The sequence below is a fragment of the Trichechus manatus genome, unplaced genomic scaffold (genome assembly GCF_000243295.1).
Source record: "Trichechus manatus latirostris isolate Lorelei unplaced genomic scaffold, TriManLat1.0 scaffold00291, whole genome shotgun sequence".
NCBI lineage: Eukaryota > Metazoa > Chordata > Mammalia > Sirenia > Trichechidae > Trichechus > Trichechus manatus.
Window position 1 is genome coordinate 1,443,166 of NW_004444227.1, and position 17,372 is coordinate 1,460,537.

General features: G+C 36.8%; 1 protein-coding gene across 1 annotated transcript in view; it reads left to right on the plus strand.

Moving 5' to 3' along the window:
* METAP1 (methionyl aminopeptidase 1) overlaps positions 1–17,372 on the plus strand; it is a 120,418-nt gene that overhangs the window by 81,612 nt on the left and 21,434 nt on the right. Inside the window, exons 5-7 of the mRNA XM_004390243.2 lie at positions 4,861–4,952; positions 5,907–5,990; positions 8,380–8,518. Coding sequence (XP_004390300.1) covers positions 4,861–4,952; positions 5,907–5,990; positions 8,380–8,518 — 315 coding nt within the window. The remainder of the gene's footprint in view (positions 1–4,860; positions 4,953–5,906; positions 5,991–8,379; positions 8,519–17,372) is intronic.

Genomic DNA, 17,372 nt, shown 5'->3' on the forward strand with positions numbered 1-17,372 from the left:
CATACGAAGCAGTCCTGCTTCTTGGAGTATATTCTAAAGAGGTAAGAGCCTTCACACGAATAGATATATGCACACCCATGTTCATTGCAGCACTGTTCATGATAGCAAAAAGATGGAACAATTTAGGTGCCCATCAACAGACGAGTGGATAAACAAATTATGGTATATCCACACAGTGGAATACTATGCAATGATAAAAATGATAAATCCTTGAAACATAACATGGAGGAATCTGGAAGGCATTATGTTGAGTGAATTAGTAAGTCACAAAAGGGAAAATATTGTATAAGATGGCTATTATAAGAACTCAAAAGTTTAAACACAGAAGAAAACATTCTTTGATGGTTATGAGGGTGGGGTTATGAGGGAGAGGGTTATTCACTAACTAGATAGTAGACAAGAATTAGGTGAAGGGAAGGACAGCACACACTACAGGGGAAGCCAGCACAACTGGACTAAATCAAAGCTAGGAAGTTTCCTGAATACAGTCAAACACTTCGATGGACAGAGTAGCATGCGTGGGGGTCTGGGGACCATGTTTCCAGGGTACATCTAGGTCAGTTGGCATTAGAAAGTTTATTAAGAAAATGTTCTGCATCCTACGTTGTTGAGTGGTGTCTGGGGTCTTAAAATCTAGCAAGTGGCCATCTAAGATGTATTAATTGGTCCCAAACCACCTGTAGTAAAGTAGAATTAAGAATACCAAAGTCACAAGGAAACTGTTAGCCTAAGAGTCAGAAAGGGCCACATAAACTGGAGACTGCATTAGCCTGAGACCAGAAGAACTGGATGGTGCCCAGCTACCACCAATGACTACCCTGACAGGGAACACAACAGCGTCCCTGATGGAGCGGGGGAAGCGTGGGGTGCAGAACTCAAATTCTAGTGAAAAGACCAGACTTAATGGTCTGAGACTGGAGGAACCCCAGAAAGCATGGTCCCTGGAATCTTTGTCAACCCAGCACTAAAACCATTCCCGAGGTCAACTCTTCAGACAAAGACTAGACTGGACTATGGGGCATAAAATGATACTGGTGAAGAGTGTGCTTCTTAGCTGAAGTAAATACATGAGGCTAAATGGGCAGCTCCTGTCTGGGTGTGAGATGAGAAGGCAAGAGAGGGTCAGGAGCTGGTTGAATGGACACGGGAAATCAGGGGTGGAAAGGAGGAGTGTGCTGTCATAGTATAGGGAGAGCTATTAGGGTCACATAACAATATATGTATAAAATTTTTGTATGAGAGACTAACTTGAATTGTAAACTTTAACTTAAAGTACAACAATAAAATAATATAAAAAAAGAATTAAATAAGGATGTAACTTTTTTTCCCTAGAAGAACACTTTCACATTACCAGTTACATATACATATATAAAAAATTAGTCTTTTTCTTTCTGATTTGAAATGTAACCTATATCACTGTATTAAATTCTCACGTCTCTGGGTCTATTTTTGGATTCTGTTCTGTTTCATTAGCTCATTTATCTAATTATACACCATTGCCAAACTCTTAATTACTATAGCTATATAATGTTTTAATGTTTGGTAGGCTTTTTGCCCCACCTTTCCTCTTTTTTGGAATTTTGCTGGCTATTCTTGCATGTTTCTTTTCCGTGTGAAATTTAGAGTCAGCCTGTCTGGTTCCTGAAAACATCCTTTTGGTGTTTTTTATTTGATAGTGTCTTAGTTTGGTAGTCCTACTATAACAGAAATACCACATATGGGTGACTTTAACTAACAAATTTATTTTCTCACAGTTTAGGAGGCTAGAAATCCGAATTCAGGGCGCTGACTCTAGGGGGATGCTCTGTCTGCTCTGGAGGAAGGTCCTTGTTTCTGTTTGAGCTTCTACGCCTGGAAAATCTTCATGTGGCTTGACATCGCTCTTCCCGCATTTCTGCCTGCTTCTCTGTTTCTAATCAGCTTGGTTTATATCTCTTTTATATCTCAAAAGAGATTGTCCGAAGATACACCCTACACTACAACTCACTCAATTGATATACCACAGTTTACAAAATTATCATCTGCATCCTAGTGAAGTGAGTAGTGTCTGGGGTCTTAAAAACTTGAGAGCAGCCATCTAAGACCCAACTGTTGGTCTCTACTTGTCAGGAGCAAAGCAGTTAAGAAAGTAACCCAAAGCTCAGAGAAGAAACAAGTCTACTTGAGCCACAACCTCATCTACTCTGAGACTAGAAGAACTAGATGGTGCCTGGCTGCCACCACTGACCATTTTGACCAGGGTCACAATAGAATGGGAGAAAAATACGGAGCAGAGCTCAAATTTCTTTTTTTTTTTTTTTTATTGTTGTAGTTTAAGTGAATGTTTACATTTCAAGTTAGTCTGTCGTACAAAAATCTATACATACATTGTCATGTAACCCTAATTGCTCTTCCTATACTGTGACAGCACACTTCTGCTTTCCACCCCTGATTTCCCACGTCCATTCAGCCAGCTCCGAACCCTCTCTGCCTTCTTATCTCACCTCTGGACAGAAGCTGCCTGTTTAGTCTCAAGTATCTGCTTGAGCTAAGTAGCACAGTCTTCACGAGTATTGTTTTATGTCCCACAGTACAGTCCAATCTTTGTCTGAGAGTTGGCCTTGGGTATTGTTTTAGTTTTGGGTTGACAGTCCAGGGGCCATGCTTTCTGGGGTTCCTCCAGTCTCAGACCAGTTAAGTCCGGTCTTTTTACTACAATTTGAGTTATGCACCCCACCTTTCTCCCACTCCATCAGGGACTCTCTTTTGTGTTCCTTGTCGGGGCGGTCTGAAGTTTTCTTGTTAAAAAAAAAAAGCCAGGCAGACTGGAACAGTAGAGAACAGAGGACTCCCTTGCCCTGAGACACTCTTTAAACCTAAAACTGAGCCTATCCCCGGAGATAACCTTTTAGCGGAATAGCAGAGTGGCACACAAAAAGAAGGGTATTACCCATAAGATTGGTGTTCTATTTAAAAACCATTAGTATGAGACCAAAAGGTCAACAGTTACTCAAAAGCAAAGATAAGAAGATAAGGGGCAAGGAGACTAGAGTGCTGGAAAGGGATCAAACAGAACGCAGTTGAAGAGGATGTTGACGTATTGTGATAAACATAACTAATGTCACTGAAAAATTTGTGTGGAAATTATCAAATGGGAACCTGACTTGATGTGTAAACTTTCACCGAAAACTCAATAAAATCTTAATTAAAAAAAAAAAAAAAAAGATACATCCCACACTAATCCTGCCTCATGAACATAACAAAGACAGCCCATTCCCAAATGAGATTATAAACACAGGCATAGAGGTTAGGATTTCCAACACATAGTTTTGGGGGACACAATTCAATTCATGATAGATTGTATTAAATTTGTAGACTAGTTTTGAAAGAATTGACACCTTTACAGTATTGAATCTTTCTATCCAAGAACAGGGTTTTACTATTTTATTTCAGTCTCCTTGTATATGGGAAAATTATTGATTTTGAAATATTTACTTTATAATCTGCCCAAATTCCTGAATTCTTCTAATCATTTTCCAGGTGATTCTCTTATTCTAGGGATATATAATCATATCTGAAATTGGTATTTTGTCCTTTTCTTTCCAATTTTATATACCGTATTTCTTTTTCTTGTTTAGTTGCATCTGCCAGTACTTCCAGACCAGTGTTAAATAATAGTGCTGGTAGTGGGCATCTCATGTTAAAGTGGCAGCTGCCCATGTTATCAGAATTACTTTTCTTTTGAGATGATAACTTATTTTTTTTCTGTCTTTACTCTATGACTGTGGTGAATTATAGTATTAGATTTGTTAATGTTGAACTATCCTTGCCTTTGTGGTGTAAATCTCACTTCAGTCATGGTGGTTTTTTATACCTTTTTTAGATTTCTGTTTTAGTAAGATATTATTTAGGAGTTTTGTATTATTTATAAATGAGATTAGTAGATGATTTATTATATTATTTTTGTCAGATTTTAGAATAATTGTGCTGGCTTTATTATTTTTAAATGTAACTTGAATTAGGCTAATTAATTTTATCAGTAAAGATTCTTAGGTGGCAGTATTTTTCAAGCTTTTTGGCTATCACCGACAGTAAGAAATTTACTTAATGTCATGATCTGTGTAAATGTATATGTGTGTATATGTAAATAAATATAACAATCAAGTATTTCATGACAACACTTAACCCTACTATTAGTGATATACTCTAATATTTTATATTCACTTATTTACTTTTCAAAAATGTTAGTCATAGTCCCACTAATGTCACAAAGTGCAATTTGTAGAACACTGACTTAGGTTTCTTTCAGAAAATAAATATGACTGTAATTGATTCATCAGTTGTTGGTTTATTGTTCCATACGATAATTATGAAAGCACTTTGTAAATTGTATGCTGCTATTCAAGTGGGAATCATTTACCGAGCACACTACCTGGCATATTATAAGTACTATACCCTGGTGTATAAGTGTGGTTAAGTGCTACGGCTCCTAACCAAATGGTTGGCAGTTCGAATCCACCAGGCACTTCTTGGAAACTCTATGGGACAGCTCTACTCTGTGCTATAGCATCGCTGTGAGTCAGAGTTGACTTGACGGCAACGGGTTTTGTTTTGTTTTTTTTTTTAATATATAAATAGTGACTGATTTGTACTAGATCTAAATATTTTGTTCTGTAGGAATCTTCCTTCAGTTTGCTTGTTGCAAGTTTCCTTCTCATGTTGAAAACGTTAAGGGAAAAAAATCTAACCTGTACCCTCCCAAATTATGAAGTACTTGAAATAGTGAGACTTGACTATTAGTATATCAGGCAAATAATTATACTAATAAATACCACATCTTTTCTGTTCATTTTGGTTTTACTTACTGATTTTCTATTTCAGGAATGTCTGAATCTGAACAGGCTCTTAAAGGTACTTCTCAAATTAAATTACTCTCATCTGAAGATATAGAAGGGATGCGACTTGTATGTAGGGTAAGAGTTATTTTTTTCCCATGGGATGTAGGACATGCTAAAGCAGTCATTAGACAGGAAGTCAAATGATTAGCTGATTTATAAAGAGATCAGATGTTATATTGTAAGAGTATGACTAGTCATAATTATTTTTCATTAAATTATTAGTATTTAATTTTATGCAACAGTTGAATTAAACAGTAGGTTTATTCTTGAAAATTAATACGGCAGGTAATCTATGGTTAGTTGACAGTATATATACACATATATATGTATGTATACACATACTTTTTATCCTTTTTTTTTTTTTTTTTTTAAAGAACCAGGTTTTTATGATACTTTGTCATTTTATTTTCACAAGTCATCATAACATAGAGTAAAGTTTAAGACTTGTATAGGGTTTGGTTAAAGGTCTTGTGAATTACCTATGAAGTAAGTAGTCATGGCTGATATTTATCAGCTAAAATAACATTTTTCTTTTTCTAAGGAGAAATAATTGTTACGTTGAATGTTGTTCATTTAGAAATGATCCTTAAGGTTTTCATGCAGTAATTTAGATGTGATTTGATACTAATTTTCTTTGCTAATCTTAAAGACTATGTTATCACTTATTTGCTGTGATTATCTGAGGGAATTCATTTATCTATCCTTTTATTTCCCTCCTCCCTCACAGAAATGTGAGAGGACTCAACCACCTACAGTTAACTTTTGTTTAGATTGCGTAGGGTATATATTTTCACATAGAAATCAGTCAAACTTACTTATTAAGCTATCTGCTAGTTAGCCCAATTATTTAGATAGATAGACAGACAGACAGATAGATAGGCATTACAAATACAAATGGTTTTAAAACAAAAATTCAGGGTTGTATTATTCAAGGGCAGATTCATTTTACCCATCTTCTGCAAAGTCTAAGTACAAAAGGAACAGATTTCTGTTTTATTTCTTAATATATTAAGTGTCCTTCTTTTACAGCTCGCTAGAGAAGTTTTGGATATTGCCTCTGGGATGATTAAAGCAGGTGTAACTACTGAAGAAATAGATCATGCTGTACACTTAGTAAGAGAACTTTACTTTCATACTTTGAAAGAATTTTTCATAGTATTAGGTATTTTCAATTATAAAAAATAAAGTAGAATTAAATTCTGGAAGTCTGAAGTAACTTGGCTCAGCAAATTTTTATTTTGTTTCAAATATGGAAAACATTCAAGTCGTCATTCTCAACTCTAAATATCTGTTATTGAACACTGAGATGAGGATGAAATGTCTTATTTCTAAAACCTCAAATTTCATAAGCATTTTAGTTTAGCTTTTATAAAATGATTAATTTTACCAATATTTTATATAAACCACACCATGGTCTCTTTGTACATAAAATATTGTGAAATAAAAAAATACAACTTACGAAGCCAAATTTGTAGAAAAAGATTCCTTGCCATATCCATAATAAACGAGGCAAAACACAGACTAGGTATGTAGTAAATGTAATATAGGGATATCTTTATAAAGATTGCCTATCCATCAGAGAGAGACATTAAGACTAGTAGGTAAGTAGACACATTACATGAATAGAGTGTTCACAAAAAAAAGCGATATAACTAGTTAATCAAACACATGGAAAAATGATCAAAACTGCTCTGGTAAACAAATGCAAAAATACCTACTAAATTAGTATGTATTTTAAAGATGTTTATCTACATGCTTATGTGGATGTGATGAAACTGGTACTCTCATATAGTGATGGTATTATAAATGGGAACAACCCTTTTGAAAGGAAATTTGACAGTATGCCTTGAACTGTAAAAATGTTTATAATCGCAACCAGTGTCACAAAGCAGTATGTGTATTAGTGAGAAACTGATTTGCTCTGTAATCCTTCATCTAAAGTATAATAAAAAAATGTTTATAATCTTTCGTTTGGGATGCCTGCTTTGGCAAATTGTTCCATGTTATAATTATGAAATATATTGTATGCAATAATAGCATTTTGAATGCTTTCTGTATGCCAAGTGCTGTTTTAAATGCTTCTTTTCAATTAACTCAATCTCCCAACAATGCCATGTGGTAGGTACTATTATCTCCATTTTGTAGATAAGGAAAATGAAGAAGTTAATTAACTTGCTCAAGGTTACATAACTTGTAAGTTATGGAGTTGGCGTTTTGAATCAAGGCAATCTGATTCTGTGTCCTTTACCACTGTTGATACTACTATGAAAGTATAGCCCTAAGTGAGGGAAAAACCACAGACATGGAGTTATTGGTTGTAATATTTTTTAGCCCTGGTAGCATAGTGGTTAAGAGCTTTGTCTGAAAACCAAACGGTTGGCAGTTTCCACCAGTGGCTCCTTGGAAACCCTATGAGTCAGTTCTCCTGTGTCCTATAGGTCTCTATGAGTCAGAATCAACTCGATGACAATGAGTTAGGTTTTTTTTTTTTTTAATTAATTGAAATTTCTAATAATGGTGGAATTGCCAGTAAAATTATGGTATTCCATAAACAGTATTATATGCAACCATTGAAAAAGTATTAGTTTGAAGGCTGTGGCATTACTGAAAGAGAAATTATGTATGCTGTGATTTGTTGTTCTCTGCCATCAAGTAGATTTTGACTCATAGTGACCCTGTAGGACAGACCCCTATGCAGTCACTATCAGTTGGAGTCGACTCAATGGCAGTGGGTTTGGTTTTTGGTTTTAGGACAGATTTGAACTGCCCTGTAGGGTTTCCTAGGCTGTAATCTTTACAGAAGCAGATTGCCACATCTTTCTCCCACAAAGTGGGTGGTAGGTTCCAACTGCTAACCTTTTGGTTAGCAGCCAAGTGCTTAACGGCTGTACCACCAGGGTCCTTATGCTGTGATTACCACTGTGTAGAAACACCCAACAAAATAAGACTTGTTACGGAAAGCCAGAATATTTTCGAAGAGTTCCTTTGTTTTTCCACATGAAGGTAGTGATTAAAATGTCTCTGGAAGTATTTTACCATTTCTTAATTATACTAGCATTCATTTCTTGGCCAAAGGGACAAGATTTGTTTTTATATAAGAAATAATTACATTGAAAGAATTTGTTAATGTTTACTTTAAATACAATTTCTTTTTCATAAACAATTCTAATTCTAAAGTAGAAGAATCTTCATATATAACATTTGTATGTATTTGTAATATGTAATATGTGAATTTACTTTTCCTTTGTAATTATCAATAAACTGGTTTGTGTATAATCTGGCTGGCACAAACCCTATTGTATACTGTTTATCATAATGACTATTATTTCTATAATAAAATATTTTAAAAGTTCTTCATAGGTGCATTTGTCCAACAAATTTTTTAAATTATTCAATTCAGTTTAAAAATCTGGTTCATGAGAGAATGTTGTAAGATTGCAAAGAAATCAATGTTTTCTTTTGCATATTCCAAATTATTTTTCTATATTTTCCTTTATTACAGGCATGCATTGCAAGAAATTGTTATCCTTCTCCCCTGAATTACTATAATTTCCCAAAGTCTTGTTGTACCTCAGTGAATGAAGTTATTTGCCATGGAATTCCAGATAGACGGCCCTTGCAAGAAGGTGATATTGTTAATGGTAAGAATATATAAATGTAACTTTTGCCATCATGAGCAAAGAAATAACAAGGTTTTGGGAGTCCGATAAAGTGATGTGTGTTTTCCTGATTTGCTTCCTGTGCTTAACTTCTGTGTTTTCATGTTTAAAATCTAGTATCACTCAAAATTCTCCCAAAACTTTTTTAAAGTTTCTGTGCATATTGCTTTTAAGATACCACTAGTATGATCTGTTTGGTACAGTATACATTTTTTTTTTAATTCACATTATCTCATATGTGATTGATAAATTGATGAAAGAAGTCAGTATATGTGGAAGTCATGTTAATTCAAGTGTAATTTTTCCCCCCAGTCTACTAATGGTTTTGAAGAGATCAGGGCAGGTGTTCTTACAGTTAAAGAGATACCTTTAGTGATATATGAAGACTTTAAAAATAAAAGCTAAAAATCCTGCAAGCTGAAAATCTAAAAGATTATAACGCTCAAGGCAGACATTTCCTTTAGCATAAGCAGTTCAGAAAGTGGCTTTATGGAGTGCTATGTTAAGCTCTCTTGGGAAGCTGCAAGTGTAGAGGAAGAAGCTGCAGGCTCCCCTAAATGATATATATGTATATATGTAATTAATAATTTTATTTATTTTGTTCTGTTGTTGAGAATATACATAGCAAAACATACACCAATCCAACAGTTTCTCCATGTTCCATTTAGTGACATTGATTGCGTTCTTTGTGTTGTGTAACCATTCTCACCTTCCTTTTCTGAGTTGTTCCTCCCTGATTAACATAAACTCACTGTCCCCCAGGGATTTTATCTAATCTTTCATGGCGGTGTTGTCAGTTTGATCCCATACAGATAGTTTTTAAAAGACCATAATACTCAAGGCAGACATTTTTTTACTAATTAAGCTAAACTATTGTTTGGTTTTAAGAAGACTTCAGGGAATATTTTTGGTTTAAGGTTTGAACATTATCTCAGGGCAATAGTTTCAGGGATTCATCCAACCTTCATGGCTCCAGCATGTCTGGAGTCCATGAGAGTTTGAAATTCTATTCTGATTGTCCCACTTTTGGTCAGGATTCTTCTGTGGCATTTTGATCAAAGTGTTCAGTAATGGTAGCTAGGCACCATCCAGTTCTTTTGGTCTCATGGCAAAGGAGGCAGTTAATTGTTCATGGAGGCAATTAGCCACACATTCCATGTCTTCCTCCTATTCCTGACTCTCCTTCCTCTGTTGTTCCAGGCAAATAAAGACCAATTGTTGTGCCTTGGATGGCCACTTGCAAGCTTTTTCTTTTTTTTTAAATTGTACTTTAGTTGAAGGTTTACAGAACAAACTAGCTTCTCATTAAACAATCAGTGCACGTATTGTTTTGTAACACTGCTTACCAACCCCACGACATGTCAACACTCTCTCTTCTAGACCTTGAGTTCCCAATCACGAGCTTTCCTGTCCTCTCCTGCCTTCTAATCCTTGCCCCTGGGCTGGTGTGCCCCTTTAGTCTCGTTTTATTTTATGGACCTGTCTAATCTTTGGCTGAAGGGTGAACCTGAGAAGTGATTTCATTACTGAGCTAAAAGGGTGTCTGGGGGCCATGTCAGGCCAGTTTGTTTCGTCTTTTTTTGTGAGTTAGAATTTTGATTTCCAGCTCTGTCTGGGACCCTCTATTGTGATCCCTGTCAGAGCAGTCAGTGGTGGTAGCCGGGCACCGTCTAATTGTTCTGGACTCAGTCTGGTAGACGCTGTGGTACTTATGGTGCATTAGTCCTTTGGACTAATCTTTCCCTTGTGCCTTTGGTTTTTTCATTCCCCCTTGCTCCCAACGGGATGAGACCAGTGGAGTATCTTAGATGACCACTCAGAAGTTTTTAAGACCCTAGACACTACTCACCAAAGTAGAATGTAGAACATTTTCTTTATAAACTATGTTATGTCAGTTGATCTAGATATTCCCCAAGACTATGGTCCCTGCAGCCCTCAGCCCAGCAGTTTGGTTCCTCAGGGAGTTTGGATGTGTCTATGGAGCTTCCATGACGTTGCCTTGGACAGAGTGCTGGCTTCCCTGGTATTGTGTACTGTCTTACCCTTCACCAAAGTTACCACTTCCCTATTGTCTATGTAGTGTTTTTCTGTCCTCACCCCTCCTCTCCGTCAAGCTTTTAAAACCCCAGGCTCGATGCATCGAACTAGGAGATAGAACAAAGACATTAAGCGTGTTATTAGGCCAGTTAACTGGGGTATCCCCTGAAACCATGACCCTAAACCTCCAAACCAAGAAACCAAATTCCATGGGGTGTTTGGTTGTACATAAGCAGCCTCAGCAGCTACTTTTTTTTTTGTAGTTGTTGTAAGTATATCTATCACACAACTTTGCCAATTCAACTTTTTACAGGTGTACAACTTACTGATAGAAGTTGCTATAATTGGCTATACCCTTACCCTACCCTCAAAACCTGATATTTCCGTCACTGTTAAATTCCCCTTTACCCCTCCATCCCACCCCTAGTAACCACGAATAAACTTTGTTCTCTTTACATTTCTCTTTTCCTGTCTTTTCATGTAAGTGAAGTCATACAATATTTGTCTTTTTGTGATTGACTTATTTCACTCAGCATAGTGTCTTCCAGCTGCATCCATAGTGTAGCATGTATCAAGAGTTTATTTCTCCTACTGGCTGAGTAGTATTCCATTGTATGTATGTACTACATTTCGTTTATCCATTTGTCTGTTGATGGGCATTTAGTTTCTACATTTTAGCTATTGTGAATAGTGCTGCAATGAACATTGTGTACAAGTCTCTGTTCGAGTCTCTGCTTTCAAGTCGTTTGGGTATATACCTAGAAATGCGATTGCTGGGTCATATGGTAGTTCTATTTCTAGTTTTGAGGAACAGCCACACTGTTTTCCACAATGGCTATAGCATTTCCCATTCACACCTGCAATTAGTAAAGGTTCCAATTCCCCAAATCCTCACCAGCATTTGTTGTTGTTGTTTTTTTTAATCTTATATTTTATTGTGAGCTTAAAAAAGAAAATCTTGTATCTTGTCGTGGGAGCCCTGGTGGTGTAGTGGTTAAGAGCTCGGCTGCTAACCAAAAGGTTGGCAGTTAAAATCCACCAGCCGCTCCTTGGAAACCCTATGGGGCAGTTCCACTCTGTCCTATAGGGTTGCTGTGGGTTGGAACCGACTCAACAGCACCTAACACACACGTCTTATTGTGGTTTTGATTGTTTTTGCATTTCTCTAGCTAATGATACTGAGCATCTTTTCATGGGTTTGGTGGCCATTTCAGTGTCCTCTTTGTTGAAATGTCTATTCAAGTCCTTTGCCTGTTTTATGATTGGGTTATCTTTTTGTTGTTGTCGAAGTTTTATATATATTTTGGTTATTAGATTCTTGTCGGCTTTATGGTTTCCGAAGGTATTTTCCCTGTCAGTAGCTTTTCTTTTCACTTTTTTTGTAAAGTCTTTCGATGAACAAAAGTTTTTAATTTTTATGAGGTCCCATTTATTTTTTGCTGTTTGTGCTTGTGTTACTATATTATATTAAGTAATCCATTGTTAAAAGCTAGGCCTGACAGCGTTGTCTCTGCTTTTTCTTGTAAGAATTTTATGGTTTTAGCTTGCTAATGTATGTCCTTAACCCATTTTGAATTTATTTTTATGTATGGTGTGAGGCATAAATCTGTTTCATTTTTCTGCATGTGGAAATCCAGTTTTCTCAACACCATTATTGAAGACACTCTACTTTCCCCATCAAAAGACTTACCACCCTTGTCAAAAATCAGTTGACTGTAGTTTTGTGGGTGTATTTCTGGACTGTCAGTTTTATTCCATTGGTCTGTGTCTGTTGTTATACCAGTACCAGGCTGTTGCGATTACTGTAGCTGTATGTTGTTAGGTGCTGTAGAGTTGGTTCCCTAGTGAAGCTATCTGGTTTAGGAGTTTTTTTGTTGGGAGATTTTTGATCACTGATTTGTTCTCTTCACTTATTATGGGTCTTTTTGAGACTTTCTGTTTCCTCTTGAGTAAGTTTGGGTAGGGTATGTGGTTCTGAGAGTTTTTCCATTTCATCTAGGTCATCCAGATTGTTGCTGTACAGATGTTCATGATCTGTCACGTTCTTTGTGTTAGGTGTCATCGAGTCGGTTCCAACTCAGAGCGACCCTGTGTACAACAGAGTGAAACACTGCCTGTTCCTGTGCCAGCCTCACAGTCCTTGCTATGTTTGAGCTCATTGTTGCAGCCCTGTGTCACTCCATCTCGTAGAGGGTTTTTATGATTGAATTGGGTCCCCCAAAAATATGTATCAACTTGACTGGGTCGTAGTTCCCAGTGTTGTGTGATTGTGCAACATTTTGTCACCTGATATGATTTTCCTATGCGTTTTAAATCTTACCTCTATGATGTTAGTGGGGCAGGATTAGAGGCAGTTATGTTAATGAGGAAGGACTCAATCTACAAGATTAGATTTTGTCTTAAGTCAGTCTCTTTTGAGATATAAAAGAGAGAAGTGAGCAGAGAGACAGGGGGACATCATACCACCAAGAAAGCAGCGCCAGGAGCGGAGCGCGTCCTTTGGCCCATGGTCCCTGCGCCTGAGAAGCTCTTCTTCTGGGGAAGATTGGTGACAAGGACCTTCCCCCAGAGCCGACAGAGAGAGAAAGCCTTCCCCGGGAGCTGGCACCCTGAATTTGGATTTATAGCCTACTGGATTGTGAGAAAATAAATTTCTCTTTGTTAAAGCCAGCCACTTGTGGTATTTTTGTTATAGCAGCACTAGATAACTAAAACTTCCTCTTTTTCTCCGACCCTCTGTCTTACCAAGCATGATGTCCTTCTCCAGGGACTGGTCCCTCCTGGTAACATGTCCAAAGTACGTGAGACGAAGTCTCACCATCCTCACTTTCATGGAGCACTCTGGCTATATTTCTCCAAGACAGACTTCTTCATTCTTCTGGCAGTCCATGGTATATTGAATATGCTTGGCCAACACCATAATTCAGAGGCATCAGCTCTTCTTCAGTCTTCTTAGTTCATTGTCCAGCTTTCGTATGCATGTGAGGCGATTGAAAATATCATGACTTGGGTCAGGCTCACTTTAGTCCTTAAAGTGACATCTTTGTTTTCAACGCTTGAAAGAGGTCTTTTGCAACCTATTTGCCTGATGCAGTACATCATTTGATTTCTTAACTGCTGCTTCCATGAATGTTGATCGTGGTTCCAAGTAAAATGAAATCCTTGACAGCTTCAGTCTTTTCTCCATTTATCATGATGTTGCTAATTGGTCCAGTTGTGAGGATTTTTGTTTTCTTTATGTTGAGGTGTAATCCATATTGAAGGCCGTAGCTTTTGATTTTCATCAGTAAGTGCTTCAAGTCATAATTCTCTTTATTTCTGTTGAGTCAGCTGTAGTGTCCTCTCTTTCATTTTTACTTTGGTTACTTGCATGTTTTCTCTTCTTTGTCAGTCTAACTAAAGGTTTGTCAATTTTATTGATGTTTTCAAAGAACCAACTTCTGATTTTATTGATTCCGTTGTTTTTTCTTTTTTCAATTTATTTCTGCTATGATCTTTGTTATTTCCTTTCTTCGGGTAGGTTTAGGCTTAGTTTCCTGTTCTCTTTCTTTTTCCTGGAGTTGTTGAGTTGCTTTAAGTTTCATTCTGAGTACTACTGTACCTACATCGCGTAAGTTTTGGTATGTTTTGCTTTCATTTTCATTTGATTCTAAGAAATGTGTGATTTCTCTTTTAATTTCTTAATCCGTTGATAGTTTAATAGTGTGTTGTTTAATTTCCATATGTTTGTGTATTTTCCCTTTTTTTCCTGTTATTGATTTCTAGCTTCATTTCATTGTGGTCAGAGAAAATACTTTGTATAATTTCAATCTTTTTAAATTTGTCAGGATTTGCTGTTATCTAACTTGTGGTCTGTCCTGAAGAATGATCCATGTGTATTGGAGTAGACTGTATATTGTGCTGTAGTGTTCTATATGTATCTGTTAAGTCTTGTTGGTTTATAGTGTCGTTCAAGTCCTCTGTTTCCTTGGTTATCTTCTTTCTAGATGTTTTGTCAAATATTTAAAGTGGTGTATTGAAGTCTCTATTACTGTAGTACTGGTGGTGCAGTAGTTAAAGAGCTCAACTGCAAACTGAAAGGTTGGCAGTTCAAACCCACCAGCTACTCTGTGGGAAAAAAATGTGGCAGTCTGCTTCTGTAAAGATTTACAGCCTTGGAAACCCTATGGGGCAGTTGTACTCTGACCTATAGGATCCCTGTGAGCCGCAATCAAATCAGTTGCAGTGGTTTTTGTTTTTTATCTATTTCTCCCATCAGTGCTGTCAGTGTTTGCTCTATATACTTAGGTTCCCCAATGTTGGGTGCATATGTATTTATGGTTATTAAATCTTCTTGATGAATTGACCCTTTTATCGCTATGTAATGTCCATCTTTATCTCTTTTGACATTTTTTCTTAATGACTACTTTGACATTAAGACTACCACCCCAGCTCTCTTTTGGTTATTATTTGTATGGAATATTTTTTTCCATCCTTTCACTTTCAGCCTAGTTCTGTCCTTGGGTTTAAGGTATGTCTCTTGTAAGCAGCATGTAGTTGATTCATGTTTTTTTAATCCATTCTGCCACTCTCTGCCTTTTGATTGGAGCATTTAGTCCATTTACATTCACTGTAATTACTGATAAGTGACTTTGTTGTTTTTTGTGTGTCTTAAGCCTTCTTTGTCTTTGTCCTTTCCTACTGCTTGCTTTTTGTGTTTCGTTGGTTTACTGTGTTGAGCCTTCTTGGTTCACTTCTTCTTTTCGTTTGTATTTTTTAAAATATATTTTCTTAGTGGTTACCATGAATATTACATTAACAGTGTGTATTTATAACACTCTAGGGTGAGTTGGTACCAACTCAACTTCAGTAACATGCAAGAAATTCTGTACCATTCCTCCCCCCCATTTTGTTGTTGTTATCACTAATTACATCTTTATTTTTCATGTGCCCTGTGACATAATTTTATCATTGCTTTTTTTATATTTGTTTTTAAAAAACATGCTGAACAAAACACTTAGAATTATGAAGGATGAAGGCCTTATTGCTATCCCTTATAGTTGTCTATTGATTTTCCTTTATTATCGATCTTTTTTTTTCTTTTTTATTGTACTTCAGGTGAAGGTTTGCAGAACAAGTAGTTTTTCATGAAACAGTAGTACACATATTGTTTTATGACATTGGTTAACAACCCCACAACATGTCAACCCTCTCCCTTCTCACACTTTTTTTTTTTTTTTTTGGTCGGGGGGTGAAAATATACATAGCCAAATATACGCCATTTCGAAAATTTCTACATGCACAGTTTAGTGACATTGACTGCGCTCTTCCAATTGTGCTGCTATTCTCACTTTAGATGAAGGTTTACAGAACAAAATAGTTTCTCATTAAACAGTACACCGGATCTTTCTTTTTATGTATAACTTTGAATTACTTTCTGTTGTCTTTTCCTTTCTGTCTGCAGCACTCATATTAGTATTTTTGGTAGGACCGGTCTAGGGGAAATGAACTGTCTAAACTTCTGTTTGTCTGGGAATGCTTTAATTTCACCCTCACTCTTGAAGTATATTTCACTTGGTATACTATTCTTTTGTTGACTTTTTTTTTCTTTTTTTTAATTATACTTTATTATTATTTTTGAGAACCCATGTGTTTCAGAGTAGAAATGTGCTGCATAGGATTTTCTTTTTTAAAAACATTTTTTTATTTTACTTTATATGAAGGCTTACAGTACAGATAGTTCTCATTAAACAGATAGTACACATACTGTTTTATGACAGTGGTTAACAACCCCATGACACGTCAACACTGTCCCTTCTTGACCTTGGGTTCCCTACTACCAACTTTTCTGTCCCCTCCTACCTGGGTCTGTTGTGCCCATTAGTCTCGTTTTGTTTTATGGGGCTGTATAATCTTTGGCTGAACGGTGAACCTTGGGAGTGACTTCATTACTGAGCTAAAAGTGTCCGGGAGCCATACTCTTGGGGTTTCTCCAATCTCTGTCAGACCGGTTTAAGTCTGGTCTTTTTTTGTGAGTTAGAATTCTGTTCTACATTTTTCTCCAGCTCTGTCCGGGATCCTCTGTTGTGATCCCTGTCAGAGCAGTCGGTGGTAGCTGGGCACCGTCTAATTGTACTGGACTCAGTCTGGTGGAGGCCATGGTAGTTATAGTCCATTTGTCCTTTAGACTAATGTTTCCATTGTATCTTGTTTTTTTTATTCTTCCTTGATCCAGAAGGGGTAAGACCAGTGGAGTATCTTAGATGGCTGCTCATAGGCTTTTAAGACGTGCAGACACTACTCACCAAGGTAGAATATAGAACATTTTCTTTATAAACTGTGTTATGCCAAATGAGCTAGATGTTCCACCAGACCATGGTCCCCACAGCCCTCCACCCAGCAATTGGATCCCTCATGGAGTTGCATGTGTCTGTGGAGCTTCCACGACCTTACCTTGTACAAGTTGTGCTGCTTTCCCCAGTATTGTGTACTGTCTTACCCTTCACCAAAGTTACCACTTATCTATTGTCTATTTAGTATTTCCCCCTCCACCTCCCCCATCCCTTGTAACCAACAAAGATTGTTTCTTTTTGTGTATAAACCTTTTCATGAGTTTTTACAGTAGAGATCTCATACGATGTTTGTCCTTTTGTGATAGACTTATTTCACTCAGCACAAAGTCCTCCAGTTTCATCCATGTGATGAGATGCTTCACAGATTCAACACTATTCTTTATCGTTGCATAATACTCCACTGTGTGTATGTACCATAGTTTGTTTATCCATTCATCTGTTGATGGGAATCTAGGTTGTTTCCAACT